The 27,984-nt window shown below is 43.1% G+C and overlaps 2 protein-coding genes across 6 annotated transcripts; one reads left to right on the top strand and one right to left on the bottom strand.

Moving 5' to 3' along the window:
• Positions 1-390: 390 nt before the first annotated feature.
• cers1 (ceramide synthase 1) lies at positions 391-13,459 on the top strand. Its single transcript, XM_036521740.1, has 7 exons — positions 391-1,715; positions 9,431-9,590; positions 10,180-10,360; positions 10,594-10,755; positions 11,262-11,409; positions 11,753-11,901; positions 12,621-13,459. Exons 1-7 carry the CDS (start codon positions 1,461-1,463, stop codon positions 12,661-12,663), a joined length of 1,098 nt encoding a protein of 365 aa, XP_036377633.1. The 5' UTR covers positions 391-1,460; the 3' UTR covers positions 12,664-13,459.
• Positions 13,460-16,086: 2,627 nt separating this feature from the next.
• ncln (nicalin) lies at positions 16,087-25,872 on the bottom strand. 5 transcript variants are annotated; one of them, XM_036521534.1, is made up of 15 exons: positions 25,587-25,872; positions 24,655-24,845; positions 24,135-24,279; positions 23,766-23,860; positions 23,023-23,103; positions 22,655-22,758; positions 22,172-22,260; positions 21,791-21,930; positions 20,664-20,884; positions 20,436-20,523; positions 19,321-19,359; positions 18,996-19,159; positions 18,720-18,773; positions 18,471-18,549; positions 16,087-18,356 (listed from the first exon to the last, which is right to left on the bottom strand). In XM_036521534.1, exons 1-15 carry the CDS (start codon positions 25,759-25,761, stop codon positions 18,294-18,296), a joined length of 1,728 nt encoding a protein of 575 aa, XP_036377427.1. In that variant the 5' UTR covers positions 25,762-25,872; the 3' UTR covers positions 16,087-18,293. The 5 variants fall into 5 exon arrangements, with proteins under 5 accessions (XP_036377427.1, XP_036377429.1, XP_036377430.1 ...); XM_036521536.1 differs by having other exon boundaries at positions 18,996-19,156; XM_036521537.1 differs by having other exon boundaries at positions 20,706-20,884.
• Between the last annotated feature and the right edge of the window lie 2,112 nt (positions 25,873-27,984).

The raw sequence follows: 27,984 nt of genomic DNA, 5'->3' as shown, positions 1-27,984 counted from the left end.
AAATAATTTAATCTCTTTTCTTGGTGGGGATTCTGGTATTTATTCAACTGATGATGAAGCTCTTCCATTATTTATATTTGAGAGGCAATATCCAACAGTAGCGTCATGTATTAGCGTTATAGTAATGCTTATGTGAGACTAATAGCTGTCGTAAAAATGATTAAATATTACAATAAAACAGAAGAAACACAAGTGAACGCAGTCCCAACAAATCCTTGTTTTTTTCTGTGCGTAACAGGAAAAACACCTATGTATTAGAAATGCTTCAGAGGACGACGTTGTGAAATACCTTAATTGGAGCACTGCCGCTTTAAATAAGCTCTTTTTTTTCTATTGTAGCGGTTGAAGATAGCGGGCCATAAGTACGTCACGTCACTTCGGTGCGCTCCCCTCGTTTTTGCATTGCTATAGTGGGGCTGAATGACTCCAGTAAGACGTGACTGGAGTGGAAATCCGCACCATTTTGTAACGATGAAAGGAATGGAATCTTACTTTCCTAAGAATATTTATTAATTATATTCGAAGTCACGCGTGCCGTCGATTCGCATTGATTCCGACAACGCTCAATTTCTGCCACTTGTCAAGATGCTAGTACATTGAAGACACGTTGGCCGGCACTACAGAAGAGGCTGCTCACTGAGGATATCTCCATTTATACTCCTCTTTCGTTTGTATTTAACGCTTATCCTTCTTTTTTCGTTTGTATTTAACACTTGTGGTATCGAAATATTATAACTCATGCTGGTAGGAGTGTATTTTAATAAAACGTCGAATAGATGTTACAACATCTATTCGAAAAATTGTAAAGCGGATATTGAAATTAGTCACAACTACGTGTGATACGATGGTTACACTGTGTCAAAGGCACTACTGTAATGAGTTCTTTTTTGAATAGGCCTATAGAAAGCATATACTGCGTTATTCCTGTGTGGCATGATTATTTCGTATCGACCGACTGTAAAAAAAAGCTAGTGCAAATACTATTAAAATCGAGATCAGTCTCCACTTGATGGAGGTGCATCAGGTAGATTATCTGTCGCTCGCATCCGATCTGACTATGGCAAGAATTAAAACAAAAATGTTTATTCATTTCAGTAGCGTACATTTACAATTACATTGATGTATCCTAATTGATACCTCGACTTTACGTTTTTAATAGGCCTGATTTATCGTCTGTCTTCGATTATATGCGTTTTTGGCCACTGTACAGATCACTGATAGAAATTAGCGTCCCATATGTGAAATGGGCCCATGTCTTAATTTAGAAAACAAAGAATTAGGCTACATGAGAAGCTAAGCAGCTTAAAGTTTTCCGCGTTTTTTTTTTTTTAGGTTAACAAGTTAGCTGGCAACGTGACACGGGTAGCTAGACTATCTATCTAGCTGGCGAGGACCACAGGATAAACCTATTTCGTTAACTTGACGCACTTGTTTAAATCGGTGTTTTTACAATTGCCACAATGGATCCACATGAGGAAAATGACAGTATTAATGTAAGGGTGGTGGAACCCATACCCGGCTACGTGGAGTTCATCACAAGAGGGTATGCCACCATGGTCAGTGCCTTGAAAGACTGTAGGGAGTGCGGCTTCGAGCTCTCCAAAAGGACTCTCCTGGATAATGCCTACATAACGTGGGCAGAGATTGGACTCTTCTTCATGTGCGCTGTGATGTGGACAATGATGCGTCGAGGACTTACAGCTTGCTTGTTTCAGGTAGATACCTGCTCGGCTCATCCGTACACAGGATTTTTTTGTGTGCGTTAAAATTGGAGCATCAGTCCATGTCAGAACCATGTGCAGGTGCCCCAGAACTATATAGCCTGATGCACATTCTAGATATGTGTTCCCGCTCCTTTTTTTTGCTCGCAAACAATATAAACATAATATTGAAACTGAAAATACGTGATATGTATTAGTTGACATAAATGCAAGCCTACAATTAAGAAAAGGAACACGCATGCGTGATTTAGGAAGATTCACATTGCATGTGCTCAATTTCACTTACTACTTTTGGGTAAACGCAGTCTATGTGAACAATGTTAATATTCTAGTGAGAAGCATTTGTCTAGACATCTTAGGTTTAGATGACCTTGCTTATCGCTATTTCATGCTATTTTTTTTCTTGAAACAAGAGCTGAAGGAAACACTTCCTCTTTTTGCTGTTGTGGCTTCAGTGTCCTGTAGATTTAGGTACATTTTCTACTGTTTAATATTGTGCTGTGCTGTAGCCAATATTTAGATGAAATCCAAGGTTTAGTAACTAATTTGGTCAGGAAACTGTAACCTTTCCCCTCACCTAACTTTTGCAATAGAATATTAACTGAAGGTTACAAGGAAGGGAACAAAGATAATTCATGCTTCATGTGGAAAAATGCAGGGCACATTTATGGAAGACCGTAAGGTTGTAGGTGTTGCAAGTGCCGTGGTGTGACGGATATATGAGTGGCTCCAAGATCCAAACTGCTGTCACAGCGAAAGATTGCGTTAAGGGCAAGTTGGATACGCATACACAGCCACAGTGCCATACAGATCCTTAGGTTCAGACAAAATGCTGATGGTTCACTTCTTAAGGCACATGTAGTCCCACTTTGTGCATTTCCTGTGTTGCCAGTAGTTAGCAGTGGTTGATGATCGATTGCTCTGACCCTCCTTCAGCTGTCTGAATGGCAGTAAGTTCAACTGTCTGTTGATTAGACAATTCACAACTCCTCAAAGCTGGCGTTATTGACACTGACAGCCTGTCTAATGTGAGAATGTGGTCTGGAGAGACATGGTCTGTTGCTTTTCTCACTGTGGATGGGTGGGGAAAGGGCAGACACAGTAAACAAGAGCCTCCGTACATCAACCCAGCTGAGGTCATTGATTACAAGAAATCAGTCTTTGAGCATGGGGTGCAAGAGAGAGAGTGAGGAGAGAAAAAAATGAGCCTATTATGTTGTCTATGGAGTACTGTCAATGGCAGGATTGAGGACCTTCTAGGAGTTAACACACTCTTCAAGATGTTGGTGCGGTTGTCTTTTGGCCCGCTGAGGACTGGGACTGGATCGACCCCCCAGTGTCAATTCACATCAGTGGCGCAACACGGAAACTCATGGCCTTTTCACGTGGAGGTTAGGCACACATTGTCATGTACGCAACCCCCGTCACACTGCCAGCTGATCAGTTTCACTGAGAGCTTGCCACTTGATACTCTGGAGAAAGTGCTTAGGGCAACATCCGCACACTCCTTCCACTGCGCTGCCACTCGATTCCTCTTTCTGTGGAGGCGCTGCTGAGGTGATTCCTTCTGCCTATCTTATGATTCCCATTTCACTCTTGTGGGGACAATCGGGACTGGGAGAACAGTGGCAGCAACTGCTTTGTAGCTTTTTTCACAATTATACCAACTCACTTCACTCTTGGCCAATATCGGAATGCAATGTAGTCATTCTGCTGTATTCTACCGTTAAAGACCTCTCATCGATATCTGTATATTAATATACTGTTGTGTGTTTTTTTTACTATTGGTTACTCATACCAGCACTGGAGAGGTATATCTGGTGCATATTAAGGTTCAAATTCCATCCAATATTCAAACAACTTAAGAAACTGTAATTTGCCTGACTTACTGCTGTCAGTGTCTATGATGTACTACTGTATATCCGAGGAAAAATATTTCCTCTAACAGCTCATATTTGAGCTAACAGCTCAATAGTCATTTTGAGTGGAGCTTGCCAATAAATCTAAATAGGCAGTAATAAAGATGTCAAGGTGTACTTCATGTTGACCCAGTGTTCCAGGTTAAGTCACTGAAATTACTTTGCTCAGCCATTACAATAGTTACTAGATCTCTTTACCAGGATCAGGAAGGAATGTAGAGTTTATAATCAACTACTTCAAGAACAGTATTTCCTGTTTCTCTACTTTAGAATTACTTCTCTGTCAAGCATGTAATTTTCTGATGCACAGTGCACAACGTATCAGATTGTCCATTTTGACCAGAGCCCCCCTTTAATATTTGAAGCTGATAGGTAACAGTTGCAGCATATGTTTATTAAGGAGCATTTGAGACTGGGTAAGCAGTGAGTTTATGTTACAGGCTCAGATCCCCCTGCATATCTAAGTGTCCGTATTCAAAGTGCAGTAGCGCACAGTGCTGTTGTTATGCCTGCATTCGAAAATGCGCAATAGACCTGATGTCCAAGTCAGGTTAAGGTAGATATTATTCCTCTTTTGAACAATGTGACATTTAATTTTTTTTAATGCACCCTTCAGCTGTTGTGGTCAGATGATATGGAAATAACCACACACGCAAATTTAGAACAATGCCTTTTAGGGGTGTAATACTGCCCAGCGGTCTGCATCTCCGTGGCCCAACACACACGGAGGGCTTAAAACTGGACGTGACATATCCAGAGCTCTGAGTGTTGCTTTCAGGCCAGTGTGGGTTATGTAACCCATGACTCTCCATCAGACCTTCCCCCGTCATCCTTAGGAACAGGAGGCTTAGGAAGAGACGCGAATGGTCAGGAGACAGCGCTGATCCACTTTTCTCTTGGAGCTGGAGGGCAGGAGTGTTACACGTCCTTGAGGTTGAAGAGAAGCGTGTGTACAGGGCAAACATGTTCAGTGTCACCCAGCGCAGGGCTCGTTGCTCGGGCCAGGCTAATTCTGGGCGCCCGGCACCTCGGGGTCGGTCGGCCGCATTATTGTTTTTGAATTCTCCTGGGCTCAGTGTGTCCTCTAATGTCAGGACACATTTGCTTTTATCTGTCATTTCATTTTTAAATGCTGTTTCCCCTTTACGCAGTCCTTTTAGGAATGGCCTTTTGCAAATAAGCCTCGTCACACAGGGACGACCTCCACACTCATGTAGGAGGGCTAAAATGAGAAGAAAGCCCTGAGAAGAATCCTTCAATGCATTTACATGTTACCAACTGAATGGACACTCATTGCAGGACAGGTGCAACTATGCTACTCGTCTGCTGTCATCCAAGGTACTTGCTGGTGCCTGATGAATGTTAGGGTGCCGGGGAGGGGGGGAGTGGTGAGGTGAAGGGACCCTGGTGGCCACCACCTGGTGGAACAATGCAAATTTGTTGCGTTGATGTGAGCTCCTGGTCTCTGTCTGCAGATGACACGGCCGGGTTCAAACCTGGGCCCCAGGGCTCAGCCTACACTCAACATGAGTGCCTTGCTAACTGAGCCACTCAGGAGCCCTCATCTTTGAATTTCTGTGGTTTATTTATTCTACACAGTCTACACATCTCAGTGCAGCCCTATGGCAGTGTCACAGTTCCCAAAGGCTCTTGCATGTCAAAGCTGTTGGCGAGGTACGTTTCTGCATGTTTACTTTTGTGGGTGTGTTTCACTTCCTGCTGAAGTTCCGCACAGTGCGCTGCTGGCCAGGCCTCCCTGATCCACGCTCAGTCCTGCTGACTCAGCACACTTCCATCATCTCCAGGGTCAATACCGCCCTGATATGTGGGCTCTCCAGATCCACTCAGGACGGAGGAAGCAGTTCATTCTGAAGTGAATTGCTCTCAGAGGCAGTTTATTTCCTTATCATAAATTCTTTTCACGGCTGTCTCTTGAAAGCTGCTCTGCAAAGCAGGGAGAATGTTTAATAAGCATCTGGTGTGATGCTTGCCTATGAATATGTGCAATGCTGTCTTGCTGCCTAATTGCTAGGGGGATGTACTTGTGAGAAGCAGCCTGTGAATCTGGTCATGGCCTGTATGGGGAGGGGCTGGCTTCTGGTAAGCAGTGAATTTTTGTGTGATGAGGGTGCGTCAGTGCCCATCCCCCACATGGCACTCTCATTCTCACCAGGCCAGACTGAGGAGGCTGTGCCAATATATCCCTGTCTCATAAAAAATCACTTTCATTTGCTAAGAGTGCCCATTCACTGGCGAGCAGTATTGTGAAGCTTTGTACACAGCAGGCTGTCTATGCTGACAGTACTGGAGAGGGGGCAGTGTGTTAGAATATCTGTGTTTTGAAAACCTCACAGAGAGCTCTGCTGTTACTCTGGTTACTCTGGACTTACTGGCCACCCTCTTTTGGCTTCCGCTTTGCAGATGATCAGCTCTCATCCGCCCGTCAAAGTGCTGGCACCTCCCTGCAGATTAGAAAAAGGAAGGAAAGAAAGACATTTTTCTGTAATTGCCACCCAGCGTCACCCCTCTTCTCTCTGTCCTGTCGAGTGAGCCAAGGCTGGGGATGGCAAACAGCACTTTTACGGGCACATCTGGCAACCATTACATGGAGATCAGATGACGTTCTCACTGAAAGTGAGCAACCTTGTTGTGAAGCTCTGCCTTAAGAGGCACAGGAGCGGTGCTCGTCGATGGCAGACAGGATTAGTTTTGGTTTTGGCTTAGACAGATTTAACGTCCTCTGTGTGGCAGTACTTCACTCTGGCTCCTGACCTGCCCGAGATTAATGGCTGTGACGATATCAACAGCCTCGTTTCCTCAGGTCTGTGGCATCAGGCCATTTGAACGTGAGCAAAGGAAAGCATTTCTCATTCTTATAATAACTTGCCGACATCAGTAGCCCGTGACTTTACCAATCTCCACTTCCTTCTTTTAGCTAGTTCTGTCTCTGCAATGTTGTCAACATTAAGCCCCACTGCATTATACATGAAGCCCATATGGTCAAGCGTGTAGCAAATCATCTTATGTGAATCACAGAAGGCCAGTATATCTTCTCCTTTTCGTAATGGGGACTACGCTATTTTGGCCATTCTGTGGAACAGCCGAGTTTCGGTCAGTGGGTTGCTGTAAATGTAAAACTACACAGATGCATACTCTTTTTCATTTGGAAATACCTTACGAGAGACAGAAAATATTGATCTGAAATCATGTAATTTTGTGATCACACAATCACCCCCTGGAATTTTTTTATTTTATAAAATTTTATAAAATAAAAATAATTTTATTATTTATTATTATTTTTTTTAAAATTTTTTTTTTATTTTTAAAAATACAAATGACCACAAACAGGATGAGAAACATGCGCAAGAGGTTACTAATTACTGTGAAAGTGAAGCATTTACTGTGAATGTGCACCTCAAGCACATAAAACAAGCTCCTCATGTCTAATTTTTTTTAGAATGAGCTGCCACCTTGACCGTGTTGCTTTAATCTCACACCGAACAGTTAATTAAGAGAGCCTGTTGTGTCTCATGAATCTTCTTGAGAGCATGGCCACCATGTAGTCCCACATGTGCTCATTGACTGCTCTGTCCTGCAGAGTGCATTGAAGTACAGTCTCTATCTTCCTGTATCATGACATTTCCTGCCGCATATCCGTTTTGCCCCTGCTTCATGGTCTGTTTAGAATACATTACGCACAAGAATCAAATAGCTGGTTGATCGTCTTTCATCAGTTGCTTTTGTACACTGTGGTTCTTTAATCAGACATAGTAAACATATGCAGTCTGATTACACATGTAAACATAAGACTTATTTATCTAGACAGTATAGATCTAGACAGCTTTATGGTATGTGGGTTATTGTAGGTTGTGCCGCTGAGAGGAACGTGATTGGTTGGTGGCTGTATATGCCAGAGGAAGGGGGGAGTGGATTTGGGGGCGGAGGGGGAACGGTGGCAGGGGAGGTTAAGGGTGGGGGCACGTTGCAGACAAAGAGCCCTGTAGCCCTGTCTGCCCCTGTCTGGGGGGGGGAGAGCTATTGTTCCTCTACCAACTGCTGTCCTCTCACTGCCACAGAGAGATTGTTCAAATGGGACTCCACATGCACTTTAGGGTTCACTCTTCAGCTCACCTCCTTTATGCAAGCTCTTTTCCCGCTCTCGATTTAAGAACAGATGGGAGAAAAAAAAAAGAGCCAAGAAGTAAAAGAAGGGATGTGCGGCACATCCATGTTTCAGTCTTGTTATCATTTTCTGGCAATGGAGGCTGCTACTGCCGACTGGTTGCTATGGAAACCAGTGATGTCTTGTGAAGGTCCTTCCACAGAGAAAATGGAAATACAGAAGAGAGGTGTCCTGTCCCAGTTCACTGTTAAAATTCAGTCATCCAGTTGTAGGATTCTAAGAAACACAGTTCAGGAGGAAGAGTCATTTTTCTACTGTGATCAGTCAAGAGGAAATAAGCCCGCGCACATCCAAGATGTCAAAACACTAAAACCTTCCCATGTTTGACTGTCCCTGTTAAATATGATCATGAAGCACAGAAGGGTGGCAGCCTGAATTCTGTGTGGATCGCAGGTGTGTCTGGTTTATTTCTCTCCTGGACTATGCGCTTTGTTCTGGATAGCCAGCCTGAAACAGGAAGCAGTCCATCAAATCCAAATTCAGAAACATCCAGAAGTTAATAACTGAGCATATCAATAATGAAATGAATAAAGCAGTCGTCTTTGTTTTGTTGGCAGCCTGGCTGTGTATGATGCCACCTGCCCATGTCTGGCTGTTGCATCAGTGATGATAACTCTTGATTGTGTGGCAGACAGACTGCCTCAGTACTGGGCGTGGATTCTCCACTGACAGCTGGCCTCTATTAATAAGACCAGCAGGGAGGCACTGGGGTCTGAGGCAGGAGGTGGACTCCCCGCTGCTCGGAGCACACATGACATACTAACATGCAGATGTACGTCTCCGGGTATGAATCTCACGTGCCGCTTCTGTGTACAGGAAGTGGCCGCGTCACCTGATCTCTGACAGGATCCAGCCCGTGACCACATAGGACCTTCTGTCACTGCCATCTGAGTCACGGTCTGATCCCACCCCCCCGAGCTGCTGCTGCTGAACATGCACGGCTCAGAAACTGCCCCATGGCCAGCGTTACAACGTGGCCAAGTCCACCTTCCATAAGATAAACGATCGAGACGATTCGACAAACAGCCCGTAGTCACTTTTATCTGTCCTTGTGATGGGTTTCAAGTCTAACATCTGACCTGGAGTTAATGTTTGGAGGAATGCAGATACTCTGTCATGTGGGCAGATAAGGTGGTGTGTACGATTTCTCATTTGTTGTGTCAGTGGAATTGTCTGTTACCTCTTGTGGTGAGGGCTGCACCTGCAGAGATGGCTTATCTGTGCCTTGTCGCTGTATCACCCGTAATCGGCGTGTCTTTCGGCGATTGGTCTGTTTCACCCAAGGGGCTCTCTGGAGGCCATGCAAGGCGCTTGAGGAAGCCGTGCGCTTACTTCCTGCATTTTTTTTTTTGCACGCTGTGCACACTGCAAAGCGACATGAAATAACACGCTGCAGAAGACCTGCTTTTGTAACGCTGTCTGAATCAACAGTTTCTAAAACCGTTTGTGCAACTTTCTTTGACGCACAGTTCAGCTCAGGAGCTGATAGCACAAACACAGCGTATTCAGCCGGCAAAGGCAGTAAGACACCATGTAATTCACGAATGCTAGCAGATTCAGATGTTTTGCTTCCTCCATAATAAGCGCACGTGTGTTGTGTCTTGCAGCCGTTTGCGCAATGGTGCCGTCTCCAGCAGAAAGACAAAGCCAAGATGCCTGAGAGCGCGTGGAAGTTCCTATTCTACTCCATGTCCTGGTCGTACAGCACCTACCTGCTCTTCTTCACCCAGTATTCTTTCTTTCACGACCCCCCCTCTGTGTTTTACGGTGAGTGTGCCCCCTTGATGGGTGGTGCTGTGGCTTTTTTACTAAACCGGACACCAAGCTCAATGGGCAATGCTTATGATCCTCAACCCATTACATTACATTACATTACATTGTTGTCATTTAGCAGACGCTCTTATCCAGAGCAACTTACATACAGTAGGTTACAGTTGTATCCATTTATATGGCTGGACACTTACTGAGGCAATTGTGGATTAAGTACCTTGCCCAGGGGTATGACAACAGTGTCCCAGCAGAGAATTGAACCAGCAACTTTTCAGTTATGAGTTCTGCAGTTTACCACTATGCCACGCTAGTGTCCCCTCCTATAACTCCCCTGTTTATAGCAAGCACCAGTAGAAGAGGACCTCTAAGAGGTGGTCTGTGTACCAATTGGACAGTGACCTTTTATGTACCATGAATGAGGGATAAGTAAGCGGCTTTACAGTCAGGATTTGGGTGTTGTTCCTCTTGTGGTCAGAAGCTGTTGGAAATAGTGGGGGCAGTGGTGATTCTTTACTGCCCTGTTTGGTGCACTCTAGCACAACAGGAGCCCTGAACTCTCCCTGTGTCCCTCTGTACGCCCGCACAGACTGGAAGAGTGGGATGACCGTGCCCACAGACATCGCCATCGCCTACCTGATCCAGGGAAGCTTCTATGGCCACTCTATATACGCCACCGTCTACATGGACGCCTGGAGGAAGGACTCGACCGTCATGGTGGTGCATCACATCATCACCCTGGCGCTGATCACCTTCTCCTACGCGTTCAGGTGAGAGCTGCCTCTCGCGTCACAGCGGAGAGCTGGCTGGGAGCTCTCAGCGCACACACGGTCTGAGCGAGTCACCTCAGCCATCCTGTGCCTCTGTTTGCTTCCTCGTTGTTTACTCTGGAGGCTTTAAGAATATGCTGCTGCTTTGCATGGACAGGTCTGTTTAAGCTGCATTCCAAGGTTTAGGGCAACATATTGCCAGCCCTGTAACATTTCTCTCTGCAACTTCCCAGGTACCACAACATAGGAGTTCTGGTCCTGTTCCTCCACGACATTAACGACATCCAGCTTGAGTTCACCAAGCTCAACGTCTACTTTAAGACCAGGGGAGAGAACTACTACATGATCAACGACATCCTCTCTAACATGGGCTCTGTCAGCTTCAGTATCACTTGGTGAGGCTTGCTTTACGGTCATTCAATGACTAAACGTTTTGAGAAGCTTATTTTAAAACCCTGCATTCAAAAGCACGAGACTTCCAAACAAAGAGCTAGCATTTGTAGTAATTATTAACAAGTCAATGTCACGGAGTGGAATGGTAAACATTATTATTATGGTAGCATCTCCAGTCTGGAGTTTGCAGACAGTTTTTGCACTGGTGACCCTCCCCCCTCATTTAGACATCAGACATCATAGAACAGGAAATTACAGATAAGAGAGGTGGAGCTGGGGAGGATGAGGGAAGCCAGAAACGGCTCACGAGGGAGAGTCTGGGTGTGTGGGGTTTTTCATGTTTGTGGGAAACTTTGCAGTTCAGAATGGTCAGTGGCACTGCATAGGGATTGCTGGAAAAACCCCTCTCCCTGAGTCTTCACTTACAACTGCAATAAATAGATTGGTCCCTGAGGTGCATTATTGTTGTGTACATTTCAGTAAGAGTGCTCTTCTCTTCCCTCTGCAGGTTTTGGTTCCGCCTCTACTGGTTTCCTCTCAAAGTGCTTTACGCCTCCTGCATATCCAGCCTGGAGTCTGTGCCTAATATCCCCTTCTACTTTTTTTTCAACTTCCTCCTTTTTGCGCTGCTCTTGATGAATATCTACTGGTTCTTGGTGAGTACTATGGTGTTGGCGCCCGCTGCCCTCCTCCCCTCTCAGCTTGTTAGCCATTTTTTCATGTGTGCACGACAGATGGTGTGCAGGTTCAGGAGCCTCTGCTCACGTCTTAGTGAAGTAGCCTCTCTTCACAACCACAGCCGCACTCGTAACAGCACCATGTGTCTCCTCTTCCTCTTGCACACGGGCACACACCTCAGCCTGTCATGGAGAGGGACAGCTGCGAGGTCCGTAGGGCTGAGTGCGGTGCGGCGGTGTCGCTGACATGCGGGCGTGCGAGTCTGGTGCGCCGCCCACGCGGCCGGCTCCCCCTGTGACGTGCCTCTGTTTCTTCCTGCAGTACATCGTGCTGTTTGTGGTGAAAGTGATCACGGGCCAGATGAGGGAGGTCAACGACGTGCGCGAGTACGACGAGGAGGATACGGAAAAGGCAGAGCAACTGAAGGTGCGGGGGGACAACGCTGACCATCAGAACTCTGTGTCAGAAGGGTAAGGACCTGTGAAGGAGACAGCACCCAAAGCCCTGCAATCGACGCATTCGTTCGTGTGCCACGCTGTATTTGGGGCGTGTCTTCCTGCTTGACTGCAAAAAGACAGAATACATTGGCAAAATGTCTTCCTTAATGTTAGCATCCTGGTCTTTCTGGACATAGGTCACTTTATGATGTTTTTGCTTGCATCATATTGTTAAAACATGTCCTTGTGATGACTGAAATTTGACACGTTACCAAATTGTTGATTCTTCTGCCTTCTCAGACATAATACCACAGAAATTCCATGTTCATCTTTGACAGCAGACATTTTGTCTGACAAACATTTTGAAGTTCTCATGGTTTACATAAATTCCTGCTTACCACTGTTGCCATGGTCAATGAGCGGTCAATGCATGAAAATACAGCCATAGCCTGACCCTTATCCACCGTTTGTCACAGAAGCATTTTCTATGTATTTTCTTTTTTATGATCAGAAATAATATTTTACTTGTCAGACTCAACAGGAATGCAGTTCAACATATATATGAACAACCTGTATTGTATGACTTGTGTTACAGAGTAATCCAGGGACTTACTTATTGAGACATTATTACAGAGAAACATGGACTGTTTCTTATCTTGTTACCTTGAACAGAACTGATAGCCTTTTGGTGTTATTGTTCATCCTGCTATCGCCTTCCTCCTTGCTGACAATCAGCTTTTTTTTCCTTTCAGGAAGCACGTGCAGAATGGGGTTATGAAGGAAAAGCATCTATAATGGCCTCACTAGGACCACCTCCTGGCCTTTAGCTATGAATGCAAGCAACTTGGCAACCCAGTTTAATTCAGAACCAAGTCAAAAGGGGAAGTTGCTAGCTGGTCTTGCAAAAAATATCATAGGCTATAATAATTTTAACAGTTTATTGTTTTTATTTTAATTTTGTTTTTAATTGTAGCACTGTGAATGTTATTTCAGATTACCTTGGTCTTACATTATCTTAGCTCATAAAAAAAGGCACGTGTAGTTTATGTGAATGTCTGCTTGTGTGCTGGGTGTATTTAGAAATGACCACTCTAACAACACTCTCAGTGATGGGAGCCTTTTCCTGTGTCTAGACCTAGATAGGCAAGACAGCATGCAAGTGTGAGAGTATTGTAACATCCTCAATTACACACTGTCATAGGTTATCACATGAGAGACATGGGGCCTCATTTATCAAGCATGCATGCTAGCACACTTATTTTTAAACCTCGCATCTGCACATTTTCCCACAATGAATGCGATTTTTGTGCACAGAAAGCTGCACAGTACAGTTTGCAAAGGGAGACACTTTTCAGCTGGTGCCTCTGGACCTCCTCTTGTGGCTGAATAGCAGAGGTGCCAGGCCCCCCTTTCGAAGACACTGCCAGAATGAATGCCAGAATGGACAGCGGGACCATCCTTGTTTTTACCAGTAACCTACATTTTACGTCATAATATTGTGCCCTACAGGAAATATGCTGTCCTACATAGTACCAGTAAAAAGTTTGGACACACCTATTGAAAAAAGGGGTTTTCTTTATTTTTACTATTTTCCACATTTTAGAATAATAGTAAAGACATCAAAACTATGCCACAATACCACAAATGGAATTATTACCAAAAAAGTTTGTTAAACAAATCAAAACTTATATTTTAGATTCTTCAAAGTAGCCAAACTTTAAATTATTCAAAGAAATTCATACATAGGCTACTTCACTATTTATATTCGTCTAAGAAACAAAATTCAAGCATTTCTTTAAGATAATGTCTTAAGATAATGTATTTATGATAATGAGAACCATGCTTTCAATCAGGTGTGTCCAAACTTTTCACTAGTACTGTATATCATTAATATTCCGATGATAAATAAGCTTGGTAGGCATGCTCTGGAATGACATCTGTCAGACCAGTTCACCCTGGCATGAATAGATTACTGTTGAAGGCATGCATTCACATCTTCCAAATTAGACACATGCACTTGTTCAGGCTCAGCATTTTAAAAAATTGGATTTATTTTCCATTGCCATGTAGGAATTTATGTGAGTTTGGTAAGGACCACTTCATTGGTGAGTATGGCAACATATACAATCTGCGCATTCATACAGATTTAGCAGTGAAATAGTGCTATACATGATTGATAAATGAAAGCCCATGATGTATATTTGATCTTCAGTTTTCTAAGGCGATTGGCTTTGTTTCAATAACAGGAGTGAAGGCAATGAAATAGGTTAGAATTCATGAACTTGCACCCTTTTTTAACATGGAAGCAGGTGCACATATTTTTACAGTATTTCGTATCATCGTACTGATTAATTTATTTCCTTGCCTGACCTACATTATATGAAAAGTCATGTGTTTTAGTGTGGGTGCGTAAGAATTTGAATGGCTTGTACTCAGATATAAGGGAAAAACTTAATATTTCAACTTTCTTAGGCTATGGAAAGATTATAATATAGCTTCTTGTTTTGAACAGAACTCAGTATTTTACAGCATCTGTAGTGGCACTGACATGAAGGCAAGGCGAGCAAACTGATGATAATTGATATCAGATACAGCTGAAATGGAATTACAGGTATAGAGGTTTGACCACTGCATTGCAGGCTTCGTTTTTAAAATATTTACAGGATTCTTTAATATGTCAACTAGGAACCCAATGCTGCAACACTGGATTTCAGAGACACGTGAGCTTCGACATTGTTTTTGATTAGTGTTGCAGTAGTGTGTATCACAGTCAGAGAGACCAAACGAATCAGTGCCCTGCAAGAGGTCTGTGTTTACACAAGGACCAAATGAATGTGAAGAATTAAGTGCACAGTATTGGAAACTGTGTGATATGTCAATGGTTAGGAAAATGCCTGATGTGATGCAGTCTTAAAGCATAAGGGAACAACCATTCTGTTGTTATCTAACAAAAGATGCGGAACTCATCTTCAAACTGAAATCATTCATGCAGACCATAGCCACGCATTGATTTTCCAGTGTTTGAGAGTGTTGTGCAGCGTTGGTTTGCACTTTGATGTAACCGTTGACGCACTGTTATCCTGATCAAAATGAAGCTGTCGTTATCAGCAGCATGCTTATGCCAGAACAGGCCACAGATGCACAGACCACAGATGTGAAGAGTCCATTTCTACCACCAGGTCTTCCAGTCTTGTTTCTAGCTCATGCTAGCTAGTGATGAGACAAATAAGTTTTAATTTCTTTTGAACATTGTTTGAATTGCTGCTGTTTCGGACAACACTGTTTGTAAGCCCATCCACAGGAGAGCTGGACGTCTGCATTGCTGATGTGCTGGTGTTTTCTGTGTGTTTGGTTATTGCTTCTACAGACGGTACTTGCTACACAGGTGTGTTCATTTCCTTACTCTTTGCCCAACTCCAATTGTCCCTAATGGCTACCACCATAGACAGTTAAAATAGGTTTGTGAAAGCTGGTTCCATGAAATATATATACATATCAGTAAAATCACAAACAAAAACTACTACATCTGACTATCTTGCTGGTCTGAGGCGTTTAAGTACAGTGTTCATGCCCGATCAGTGTTAACTTAGTTTGTTTTTTTCTCCAGTGCTGAATGCGCAGACATCCACATTCAGGGTATGAACCTCAGATACCTGTTCCTGAAGCAGTATGTTGAGCTGGATGTTGGACAGTGTATTAATGCTTTAAGGATATGCCAACACCTCCATCTCAACCATTAAGTGTTAATAGCATGAGAAATTGGGTTTAGGTGTTGAAGAGAGAGCCAATCCAGCAAGTATAAAGGGCAATTGCCATGTAATATTAATTTTTTCAAAAATAAATTGCACTGTAATTTATTTTATTTATCGTTTATTTGTTCATTATGAGTGATGGGGAAAGTGTGGTTGTGAATTGAGGATTTTTAAAAAATAAACTTATATATGAATCAATTCACCTATGAAATACTGAGTTATTTTAAGCAGTCAGCTGGACCTTTATTTTGCAGCAAGACTCTCCATCTCTCCCATTTTTCTATTGTAATACAACACTCTGCTAAGACAAATACTCTTTTGTAATAAAACTATATTCATATCTCCACTGAACCAGTGTTTATGGATGGTTTCACTTCAAAAAAAATGTTTAATGAAACTCACATGGTACACCAATATATGTCAACCAAATCAACAAATTTTATTTATCTTATTTTAGGTTGCAAGAATTCCATGATTCAGGTACACAACAGTTCAGACAAGAAGGCAAATGGAATAGAGAAAAATAACTCGATGTAAGAAAAACAAAGGAAAAGATTAAATTCAGTGCACAGTTCAGCATTACCTGCTTCAATAAATTAAAATTCAAGGATATGTACCACACAGCATTTCCCTTGCGTCGATAGAAGAGCCCTGCTTGTCAGTCCCTTCGAATTAGACAAGTCTCTACTCTGCCGGGCTCCCAGGGCATGCAGCATCACTCCTTAAACTACAGATAAGCAAACCAACTCCTGACCTCTCCTCACTCCTGTGGAGCTCGGGAAAATAAGGAGCAAAAGGCAGTCGCACATTGATGAGGAAAGACCGAGTAAGGTGTTCTTTCACACTCTGTCCATAGGCCACGTTCAACAAACATTTGTCCACCAAATAAAATTCCAAACGTTTTATCAAAGTGAAAAAAACTGAAACTGGGAATTAAAATCCATTTCAAAATGTTAAACATGCAGTTTTATCCCGTGTTCTTAATGTCCAAATATAGATGGTTCCGACAGGTAAATGTCACAAATCTGAATATGACTAAGACAACAGAAAGCAGACAACAGTGATAGACAATCCATTTGAGATAACAACTATGAGAACTGTGTGAGTAAAACCGTACCAGAAAATCAAAACAGAAAATAGTTTGTAGTGTGGTGGAAAGTGCCGAATGCTCCAAGGTACAGACTGATTGGCATTTATGACCTTATGTGAAGATAGGAGTTACATTTGGCTGTAGCACATGAATGAATGAATGATGGGATCATGGTTAAGAAGAATTCCATAGTAATGTGTCAAAAAGGAGGTCATATTGATTTATGGGTTTTAATTCTAAATGCATGTATTTTTCATGCATACATGTAATTTTAATGTGGCAAGAATCTGCAAAGTATTCATTTAAGGCTGAGGTAAAGGTTGCGTTTTTTAGGTTATAATAGAGAAAATAATTTTTTAATAAGGATCTAAAAATAATTTGTATGGTATTCAAATAAGATTTTCAATTATTAATCTCTAGTCATTTATAATTAGTGAAATCCATAGGCCTTACAGTTCCATTAAAGTGTAGGACTATAGCCAGTGCCTGGCACCCTTGCTGACTGGACCATTAACACAACTCATGACTGGATGATCCGTGTGATTGGTCACGGGAGGCCTATAGAACAGAATGTATGACACATGACTTGTCGCGTGCGTAATGCGTGCAACTTTTTAGGAAGTCAATGCTGACAACTTCAGACATGAAAAATGTATTCTTTGTCAACTATGGAGACAATATTGGGTAAATCACTCAGTCAACAAGGGCCATGGCTTGTGGGAACTGCTGCCCATTATCAGACAGTTAGTCACTGCAGAAAGTTTAAAAAAAAAAAAAAAAAAGGTTGAGAAAACATCATTGAACCCGTGCATTGGGGAAGGTTGTGCCTGTATTTGCCTAAACACATACTGAATGCACCAGTAGTACCACTGTTTACATTCATGTCTGTGTGGCTTTTCATGGCTTGTCATAGCTGCCAAAGAAAAAAAAGCCCACTGTTGACTAGAAGAGGTTACAGAGGACACGAGAGGAAGGGGGACAGAGTGGAAAGTGTCAGAGGGAAGTGAGGATACGCGTGAGACAGAGAGACAAGAGTGGTGAGTGTTGGAGGGGTGGGACAATATGCAGGGGGGGCAGAATTTAGGGGACAGAAGGGTACGCAGGAGGGGCAGAATATAGGGGGGTAGGAGGGTATGCAGGAGAGACAGAGTAGAGAGTGTTAGTGGGGCAAGAGGGATACAGTGGAGACTGCTAAGGGGGGTAGGAGGAAAAGAGTTTTATGGGGGTAGGAAAGCAGGCAAGAGAGACAGAGCAGAGTGTATTGGGGGGGTCAGAGGGCAGGCACGAGGGGCAGAGTGTAACAGATGTGAGGCAGGGTAAGGCTGTGCTAGGTAGCCAGGGAGGGAAGACTTAGAAGAATGATTGTGACCTGTTGCTAGCCTCACAGCCAGCAAGCAATTCAGGATGTCAAACTTGGCAAACTCAAAAGGGTAAAAAAAAAAAAAAAAAAAAAAACACATTTGAAAGAATGCAATGAAGAAGGAAAACCTCTGCTGCTTGGACTGACTTCTGCAATGTTCTTATTTGCTTTTCTTTGACACATCTTTGAAGAGGAACCAAGCGTTGAGGCAGAGGGGTTCCCATCAATGCTGCTTGGTTTTGGGCTGAGTAACTCTGCGCAGGACACCGTAGAGCACCCCGAAGTGCTGCAGAGACACAGGGGGCAGAGGTCAGACATCCCTGCCTGTTTGGCTGTGCTGTCATCTTTTCTCAAGTCTTCATTAACACCCATCACAGAAACAGACATTTTTTGTGTTTACCTGGATAGCCAAATAAATCACTCCCAGGTAGGCTGCTATGCATACTGCCAGGAGTAGATCGAAGATAGCCGGTTTCACCCTGCAAAACAATGAGGCATGAACACTGTGACGCTCAGGGAGCGATTCCTGACTGGTGGCAGGCTCAGCCGACAAAGGAACATGGAAAAAACTATTGCATAATGACGGATTCAAGATCTTCTAGTTGTTTATGTATTGGCTAAATATTTAAGAGTAGGAAAGTTGACTCACCTGTATGCATTCATGGTCTGCTTGAGCTGATCATAGAAAACAAACTCTGGATCTCTGAAGACAAAAAAAGCACTTTCAGACTCCAGCAATGATCATTTACAGCTATAAACTGATAACTGCAGTAAATAAAGAAAATGCAAAATAAACAAAGATAATGTAGTCAGTCATAGGTCACATTTAGCTCTCCAGCCCACTGAGTTTTCAGCCATTTCTTCCTCTTTCCAGCGCAACCAAACAGGTGCGGAGACAGATGGGACATCCTCGTGACGATATTACCTCTTATCGGCTCTGACACTGTGCTTCCTGACGTCCTTCAGGTAGCGGCCCAGGTGGTACTCCAGGGTGCTGACCACGCTGCTGTCCTTGTCCACCAGCTGGGCGGCGCGCGGCTGGGCGGTCAGCCAGTCCACCACCGAGGACAGCTGATCCTCCTGCACCTGCTGAGGGGAGCACAGACGTGCCCTGAGTCATGCAGCCCAGAGCCGGCTGCCCCTCGTCAAACGCAGGCCTGTGAGCGCACTTCAACGGGCAGCGAAAGGGACCTCCGGAGGGGGCAGCTCTATGTGGACCCAGCGGGCCTTGTGCACACAAATACACTCACCATTTGCTCAGTGAAGATCTGCAGTTCTGCCGGGGCACCCTGAAGGACACACAAGAGAGAAGCCTTACTCACTCACGCTCTGCAACACTCACCACAGCTCAGCAGGCAAGCGAGAGGTCACCATTACAAAGGGCAAAAGATTTACGCAGCCTGACATGCTCTATGGTTCACATCTGTGTATGTGTATCATTCTGAGCGACGAGTAGAGTGCATTTATAGATAACTGAGAAGAAACACCATTCGTGGCCTCACGAATTTCACTGACACAATTACGTTCCATTCAAAGAAGACAGCTGAGCATCAGCGGAACTCATTACAGACGAACTTTATAGCTTCATGTTAAAATATTATTTCTTCTTTACTCAGCAGATATCCATATGTCAGGGGCTTCCTTAGCTTTCATATCCTATATGCATTAATGCAACTGGAAAATAAGCAAAGCAATTCTGCTCGAGTACCATCAGTGTTTCCTTTGGTACTTTATAGGTGTAGTGGTAGTGCCATGCTTTCATTGAACACATTACACCTATCAAACTGTGAACTCTTTGCCATACTATTTGAAAACACACCCATCATATGACCGTCCCTATAAGACTGCCAGTGCTGTATAGTATAGTATGTTCCAAAACCGGACAAGTCTCTACAAGCATGTTTCACAATAGTTGCAATATTTCCTCACAATATGATGCAGTCATTCAGGATGTACACACACACACACACATTTTTTTAGTAAGTATAAATCCCATTGCATTTAAAATTTAGCTATCTTAAAAAGATTTTTGTATATTATTTTGCTATATAGTTATTTGTATACCAAATTTAAAAAGTTACTTTTTATTATAGACAGCTTGTAAACTGCACTGTGTGAATAGTTTGTAAAGAATGTACTTAAAAAGAGAGTTTTGTTTAGTTATTTGTATCCTTGGTTATGTAAAATGTCAATATTTATTGAGTAAATTATGGAACTAAGTTGTTGTAAAAATTATTACTACCTAATAACTACTGTTATTGTTAAAGTCCCTATGGTCTCATTCATATACTGATTTCTCCTGATAACCAAGCAACCCAGCCTCGCTGAGATTTACACCTGCAAATGGCCATAATCAGGACATTACCTTCTCTGTGAGGTTGTAGATTACTCTAGCAAGCGCTTCTGCAATAATCTTAGTGTTGCGACTGAGCTTCTTCAGGTCCACATGAGGCCTGCAGAAGAGAAGATTTTTTAATATTTGGGAAGACTGCCATGCAGCAACAACAGTAAAAAGAACATGTGTTGGTGGACATATGGCACCACGGCAGGAGAGAAAACGGTGTAAGAGGTGGTCACTGCTCTACACACACACCCGGCTGTTGCTTCTCCTCCCCCATCCGGAGAGGATACTGACCGCACGTCCATGATGCTGCTTCTGAGCGCGCTTCGGTGGCTCTCCAGGTGGGACAGCGTGAAGGCGGGGAGCCGGCGGATACCGAAGCGCTCGTGCTCCCAGGCCAGCGTGTCGTCCGCCAGGTTGATCTTCTTGTGCACCATGGAGAACTTGATCTCTGGGTACTGTCCCGAAACAACCTGATAGGATGGGGGCACAGAGAGGCCAGGATTCAGACTTGGCCCGGCGCTGCCCTAAAGCTCAGTAAAAGTGTCCCGTGTTCCCCAGGCAGCAGGGGGCATTTTCACCTGTCAAGCCTTACTTCATCTGCACATTAGAACAGTCTGCACCACCCAAAATATGGCTTAGTAATAACTATGAAAATGTTACACCAGCAACTTAGGAAGCACAGCAGGCAATATTCTTTGCCATCAAATGTTAAAGGTTGAATTACAACCCTTTTACCAACACGGATCTGTTTTGTCCAACAGGAAACAACTGAACTAGCTGATATGCACACATTGACACAAAATATAATTCTGTATTTGAGTACCTACCTATATTTTCCAAACAGATAAATCTTAGTGGGCAAAGAGTTGAACAAGATAGTTCAGTACTACATTACTTGATTAGTTAGCTATTAAGTGAAGGTTTATTTATTTACATCAGGGATCTAATTTAATATGTACAGGTCAGGGTTCAATATTATATTTTTTTTCCTTACTTGCCCATGTGAGAAGGCAGGTCAGAAATCTAATTGCCCAGACATGGCACAGTCTAAGTAATATAAAATGTGTAAAAAAGATATAACATCTGGCAAGCCATTTCTCCAAAAATTTCATAACCTTTAAAGCCACTGAAAATCATCCAATTCACAGAGGATAAATTATACAATTGATTATAATTACATAACCTGTTCCACAAAACCTGAAGCTCCGATGCTGACTGAATGTGACACTGTTCAGTGTGTCTCCTATGTCTAAATGACAGTTCCTAAAATATTCACATATGTTTAAGTTTGGAGGGGGGACACTGTAAATGAATTCAGTCTCTCCAATATCACATACGGTCACACTTTAGGAACAGGACTACCATCTGGCCATTACCGTTTCAAGCTCTTTCAGCAGGGCATGCTGAGGACTGCCTTCTTTAGGGGGCTTGGACACATGGAGGTGGAGGCTGTCCCCACTGCCCAAGGTGTCCAGACACAGCACAAAAGCCACATTGTCCTGGAGAAGACTGGAGTCTGAGGTGGGAGAGAGCAAGTAAAAGTGCATTTCTGTGTTTCATATTGTTAAGGCAGGAAAGTCAGATGTGTGGTCAGATGCATTCCGTTCATACAGTCCACTTTCCACGACACACAACAGCAGCATCAATAGCTTCATGAAAACGTATTTCCTTTTTTGTCTGTAACCGAGTCTCTCACTGTCTCTCAACTGACCAGTTGTCTCACTTGGTTAGTGCGTAAGTGAACTTTAGCGTTCTACCTGTATGGTCGAGGTTCTCCTCCAGCCAACGTTTTGTTCCCTGATAATTGAACTTCCCACCTCCAGAAACAAAGAACAGCAAGTTGTACCTGGAAAACAATATGCATTAGTTATCCAGGAAAAGACACTGACTCACTTTCACATATATAGCTGAATACCTACTCTGTGCTAAGGTTGCCTGCCCTACAGTGGTTCACAGACTTCACATGAGGTTGGTGCCATAATCAAAATATTGTATCAAAATATATTTTTGCTCAGTTCAACATACTGTAAAGGTCCCTCAGAATTCTTATTATTTTCCTCCACCGTTTGTTGATTACTACATATGAGACTACCCATCGTCAATCTCTGTCCAAGGAAAGACATTCTGCTGCTCCTCCCATGCCTACTACTAGCCACAAGCACAAACAGAAGCAATCATTTCTCCCTCCAGTGGTAGTTAAGTGCAGCATGACTTTCATGACTCCCAGGGGCAAAGCCTACCCAGCACGTGTTCTCTTGTAAGTGTAGAGCCTGGAGAAAAGGCGGGCTAGCTCCAGCAACACTGACACCCCGCTGCCATTTGAGTCTGCACCGTACGACAGCCACTGGAACAAAGGGAGAAAAGCCATTCTCACAAGCCACACTTCAACCGCAGAGTTAGTTAACAGTCAGTCGATAGCCACAGTGTGCCAGGGAGCAGACTGAATACTGAGACAATTTTTGCAGTAGCCAACAGTAAAGGACCAATACAATAAATAGCTTATTTTTCCAGACACTTTTTTATTCTTTTCCCATTTTTTTCCAGAAAGCTAGACTCCAAAGAATATTTGCACAAAGGAATTAAAGAACTGAAAAGAGAGCCAACTCACTGGGGCCACACCGAAGGAATCATAATGAGCCACAAGGACGATTGTTGGCAGATCTTCTCCTCCCTCTCCTGTTAGGCGTCCCTGGGAAGGAAGACAGGAATTATGAAGATATCAGACTAATGGTGGCTTCATAACATAAGTCTTTTTTGGTTATTCCAACAGTCATAGTGATTTCAATTCAGTAAGTAAAACTGTATTATTAACACAATAATTCATGCATCTTTCATCATGCATCTTGATTGCGTGATTTGCCGTTCATGCATCCACCTTGTTATTATATACTTCTTTAATTGATAAAAATATGCCATATCAAATACTATTACTGTTGCATATTTCAGTATAGACATATTTTTGCCAAAGAACAATTTATAGATCAGTTAACTACCTATATAAATGCACACATTTAAAACAGCTAAAACATATTAGGGCATTAAAGGTAAGTGCCACTACATGGAGTGAAATACAGACAAAATGCAAAGCACCTCCATTCCCCCCCTCCAGATGACATGTGAACAACTTTTTCTTTGTTCTCTGTACTCACCAGACTTTATAGTGCGGCAATAATCTTTCTGCAAGACTGATGTCCACAAAGGGTTAAGAATGCATTATGTATTAACAGAAACTGAACCTTTGATAGTGGCCCAGTACTGGAACTGTGAACTGATTAAACACTAATCGGCACGAACAAACACAGTGACCCTTCAAGGACCCTAGCGGCTCAGTGTGATGATACAGATACTTACCTCTAAACTGGTGATGGCCCAGTCGCTCACTGCCTTGCTCTGAGCACCACTTGTCACCATCTGAAAGCCATTCGCAGTCGCAGTGTGCAGTAACACTGGCGGACGGGGAACACCGAACAGTCATATCAAAAACAGTTCCGTTTCCAGGTTCTTCCTCCTTTGTGCTTGGCTAATACTCATTTACTCGCTCCGCTTCCATGACGCAACAGTGAGTGAGCCAGCAATGGATGAGCACACAGCAGCCGTCAGAGCGCTGTGCACACTTCCCACTGCAACCCGCGAGGACAGGCTAAGGCACCACACACAACGCCACGGGCAGCAGGCGTATTCTTAAAAAAAAAAAAAAGGTTCTGCATTCGTTTTTCTTACCCTCTGCTGCAGATGCTGACCCTTGAGAGGAGGAGGAGGTGAGGGTCTGCTCGTATATGGACAGCAGTTCATCATCCTCCAGAGCGAAGTACACAGGGACAATTGTCTCTGTGGCTAGCAGCTCCGGCTCAATCTCCATAAACTGCTGCGAGGTTTTGAAAAGATACAAGAGACTACAGTGACCAAATATCAAGAATCAGTGGCAACAAGTGTTGCCTTTAACCCATGACAATTTAAATAAACAACTTTACTTTCCCCTTTCCAGAAAAGCTGGCCTAACATGTTTTTTTTTTTTTTTTTTTTTTTTGGGGGGGGGGGGGGGGTGACTAAAACTGATGTTCACATTCATTTCCTTGAGCGAAGGTAGAAAAGGTAACAAGACAGGGACCATTCAAAGATTTGAGTCTAGGGGAAAACAAACGTCTCAGGTAATGTCGTGCCAAACAAAGCGCATTCAAAGCACAGTGTTCATGCAGTTTTAAAGGTACCGATTTAAAGCCCATCCATTGGTTATCTGTACCTGCACGATGTCCTGTGGCATGGTGGACATATTCTGTGGGAGGATAATGACCACAGCCCCGGCAGACTGGCGAAGAGCTTTCTGGTATCTCTCGTAAGAGAAATCCACGAGTCGCATGATAACACAGCGGCGACTTAGCACTTCCGCCTCTACCGTGCGAGCCTCGGTGTTTAATATCGCATTCCGTGTGCCTAGGAAAAACACCATCGTTGATTACACACCAATTGTGGGGATGGTCTCAGCCATATCTACCTTTTGCAGCTTCGTTGGAAAATCCAGCTAAAGTGCTCCCAGAAGTTAAAATATAGCTAGCTAAATTTTCTATTCACTCCCGCAGGCAATCTTACATGGAGTTGCTTTCATGTCATTAACCACCCAACTGTCTAGGTCGGCAGCTTTTGGGCTCTTGACTGGCTAGCCAAAAATAAAGCTAAGACAAAGGAAAAACACTACCTGGCTATATACTTAAATACAGTCCACGTGATTTGCGACTTTTTCTACAACGTTTGCTCTTAATATGTTGTATTACAGCCAGAACCACCTGGCTGTCTTCAGCTGTTAGCTAGTTAGCCTAGCTATCCAGACTTACAGGCTTACTTGGTGGATACCTACAGCTTTGGAACAAGCTACTTCTGTCAAACGTTACATTTTTCCCTTAAATTGACCAGAAACACTGTGTTGAATATTAATGGCTAACGTTTTTGGTTCTATGTTACTTGCTCAGTCGGGCGGGTAGCGATCTAGACGAGCTGTAGCAAGAAGGCAATACGCAACACCACTGTCATGGCTAGTTAGCTAGCTATAGTCTACGTAGCGCTACCGCCTACTAGTTTGTCAAATAACCACAAGAGCTACGTTTAAGGTATGCAACTGTGATGCAGATTCAGCTGTGTCCACAACACGTTTGTGTTTTATCATTCAAACTCACGTACCATAGGGTTGACCCTGCAGGTCATACTGCTGCATGCGGTACACTGTAAATTCGTGTGCCGCTTCTGCTGGTAGAGGAGAGACGAGTATGAGCACAGCCGGCAGAAACACGATGAACGTCAACGGGAAAGACGACTTGAACATGTTCTCAAACACCTCGCTGGCCTCTTCAAACATCTTGATGTTGTTATAAAAGACTAAATATGTTTACACGTTTCAATTTTACAGAGGCGCACTCCTCATGGACCCCACGGAATGCTAACTGTGCTGACAGCTCACACGGTCTGATACAGCACGACCACACGAAGGACCTTCAGGCGTTCTCGTTGACCACCTATGGACTCGAGCATCAGCATGCTTTCGTCAGATAACATATTACGAAGTACTTTTGTAAAGATTTATGGCGGCACATTTCCCTATTTGACTATTTATTATGTTTCATTTCAAATAACGACGAATAAAGGTGAAAACTGCCCAAGTTTCTTCGTGTTGGGTCCTTCGGTATCCCTAAAACAGCTCTTCGGCATTCAACATGATAGAGGGCGCTAGATCTTGTTCATCCGGCTAGCTGCAGAGATTACTGCGCTGGATAACGCTATGCTCAAATGGGGTGGTACAAAAAACAGTATTCACAGAATCAGGTGTACCTTAAACTAATGTTAGCTTATGTTATTCCTGATATTTTACTGAAATCTTTCATATTCAGTTCATATATAATATTTATTGTAATCGTTGTAGGAGCAGCAAGTGGTGGCAATAGTATAGCATTATAATAATATTAACAATGTTAGTGCCAATACTATTACTAATTAATACTCAAAACTATTATATTATTTTCTCGTTGATATAAATAAACTTATATAACATAATAACGTAACAAACAAAACAAACATTTCATCTGTCTTTTTTTACTGTTTGGTGTACAAGATAAATTCCATAACTCCGTGTAAATCGCCTATGTCCATATTTTGCCTGTGACACAAGTTTAACGTTGTTTTAATTTTAAAGATGAAAAAATGTTCTCAGTTTTTTTTTTCTCCTCGTTTTTTATTCCCTAATTACAGACGCCGATTTCATTCAGAACCCCGGTCTGTCAGCACCCTTTTATCAGATGTCAGGTTGACAGGTAGTGCTACCCTGAAACCACTAGAGGGAGGAAGCTGACCTTGTAGAGAAAGGACTATAAACACTACTACAGCCTGTAAAGACAGAATACACACACAATACTAATCGGAGTTTCAGATCTGAGTAGTGTGTTAACTCAGTTTTGCAGAATGAATATGCACTTCTTTTAAACACACACGTTTTATTGATAAAATCAATATATTGTATTTATTACATACAAAGTATATATGTCTTTTGTCTATCAAGTGAAGCTGTGGGTTTGATGTCGAATTAATCATTTGATTAACACATAATCTCACATGAGATGTATAGGCAGTCAGGAACTTGAATTAAGTGACAACACAGGAATAGCCATAATGATGTCGTATAATTTTTTTTTTTTTTTTAGCCAGCTGCTCCAGTAAGTGAAAGATTAATGACCAGATGATGCCCTGCAATCTCACTTAATGGAGCTGAGGATTCATTATTTCCGTTGTGTGTAATTTTGCCTGGGCTATGATAGGGCACTAAGCAAACAAAGTGGAAAACCAATTATAGTATGGAACTATCAGTTCTTCTCGTTCATGATAGTGCTTGTCCAAGGCAATTATCCATAAAGACCGGGCCTAGAGATTTTCTCTGCCTCTGATTATTAAAAACACTAGAGCAAAAGTCTGAAACAGCTTTAAGCACAGAGAGCAAAATGAATGGATATTTGGAACCTGAATTCTGAAATGTCTCTACTAAATTTGTGGGCTTCCAGGATTTTCAGGGTTTCTCAGATGCGTGGTCCACTCATTTTCACTGCCTTCTATAAACCAAACTGGCCTGACAGGAATCAATGCTTCTTTGTACTTCTACAGCATGTGGTTGAAATGATTCATTGGACTAAGAGAATTTCAGTGCTCAATGAGAGGCCTGGCTTATAGGTGGAAAAGCCAGCCATGTTGCTGGCTGGCCAACACAGTGCCGTTTGAAGTAGCTTTTTAATTGTATGTTTCCTGCTTAAATTCCTGTTCAGGCTGTAAATCCTGACGTCTCTTTTGCACCCGCCTCACAGACAAAGTGGTGACACCGTCAGTGTTGTGAACACGTGGGTTGCACAAGTATGTGCGTGCTGTGTGCTGCTCCTGTGACCCTCCACTTGGACTGGGAATGTCCTGACTCAGCCCTGCTCTTACTCTGACATGAGGATAGAAAACACTTTTTTCTGCTGCCGAACAAAAGATGCAGTCAGTGTGTGGGTAAGTGCCAAGGATTAGCAGGTGATTAGCCTTCCACCAGTAAGTAGGCCAT

Source organism: Megalops cyprinoides, chromosome 2 (assembly GCF_013368585.1).
Source record: "Megalops cyprinoides isolate fMegCyp1 chromosome 2, fMegCyp1.pri, whole genome shotgun sequence".
NCBI classification, from domain to species: domain Eukaryota; kingdom Metazoa; phylum Chordata; class Actinopteri; order Elopiformes; family Megalopidae; genus Megalops; species Megalops cyprinoides.
This window is presented reverse-complemented; position numbering and strand designations above follow the sequence as displayed.

What these genes read in the sequence shown, in the direction of transcription:
- ncln (XM_036521534.1), bottom strand. Translation starts at nt 25,761, where the DNA reads ATGTTTGAAGAGGCCAGCGAGGTGTTTGAGAACATGTTCAAGTCGTCT. An exon ending in ATTCCTTCGGTGTGGCCCCA is followed by an intron (nt 22,759 to 23,022) that starts GTGAGTTGGCTC and finishes CCTTTGTTCCAG; the next exon opens with TGGCTGTCGTACGGTGCAGA. An exon ending in TCTACAACCTCACAGAGAAG is followed by an intron (nt 19,360 to 20,435) that starts GTAATGTCCTGA and finishes TGTGTCCTTCAG; the next exon opens with GGTGCCCCGGCAGAACTGCA.
- cers1 (XM_036521740.1), top strand. Translation starts at nt 1,461, where the DNA reads ATGGATCCACATGAGGAAAATGACAGTATTAATGTAAGGGTGGTGGAA. An exon ending in TTACAGCTTGCTTGTTTCAG is followed by an intron (nt 1,716 to 9,430) that starts GTAGATACCTGC and finishes TGTGTCTTGCAG; the next exon opens with CCGTTTGCGCAATGGTGCCG. An exon ending in CAGAACTCTGTGTCAGAAGG is followed by an intron (nt 11,902 to 12,620) that starts GTAAGGACCTGT and finishes TTTTCCTTTCAG; the next exon opens with GAAGCACGTGCAGAATGGGG.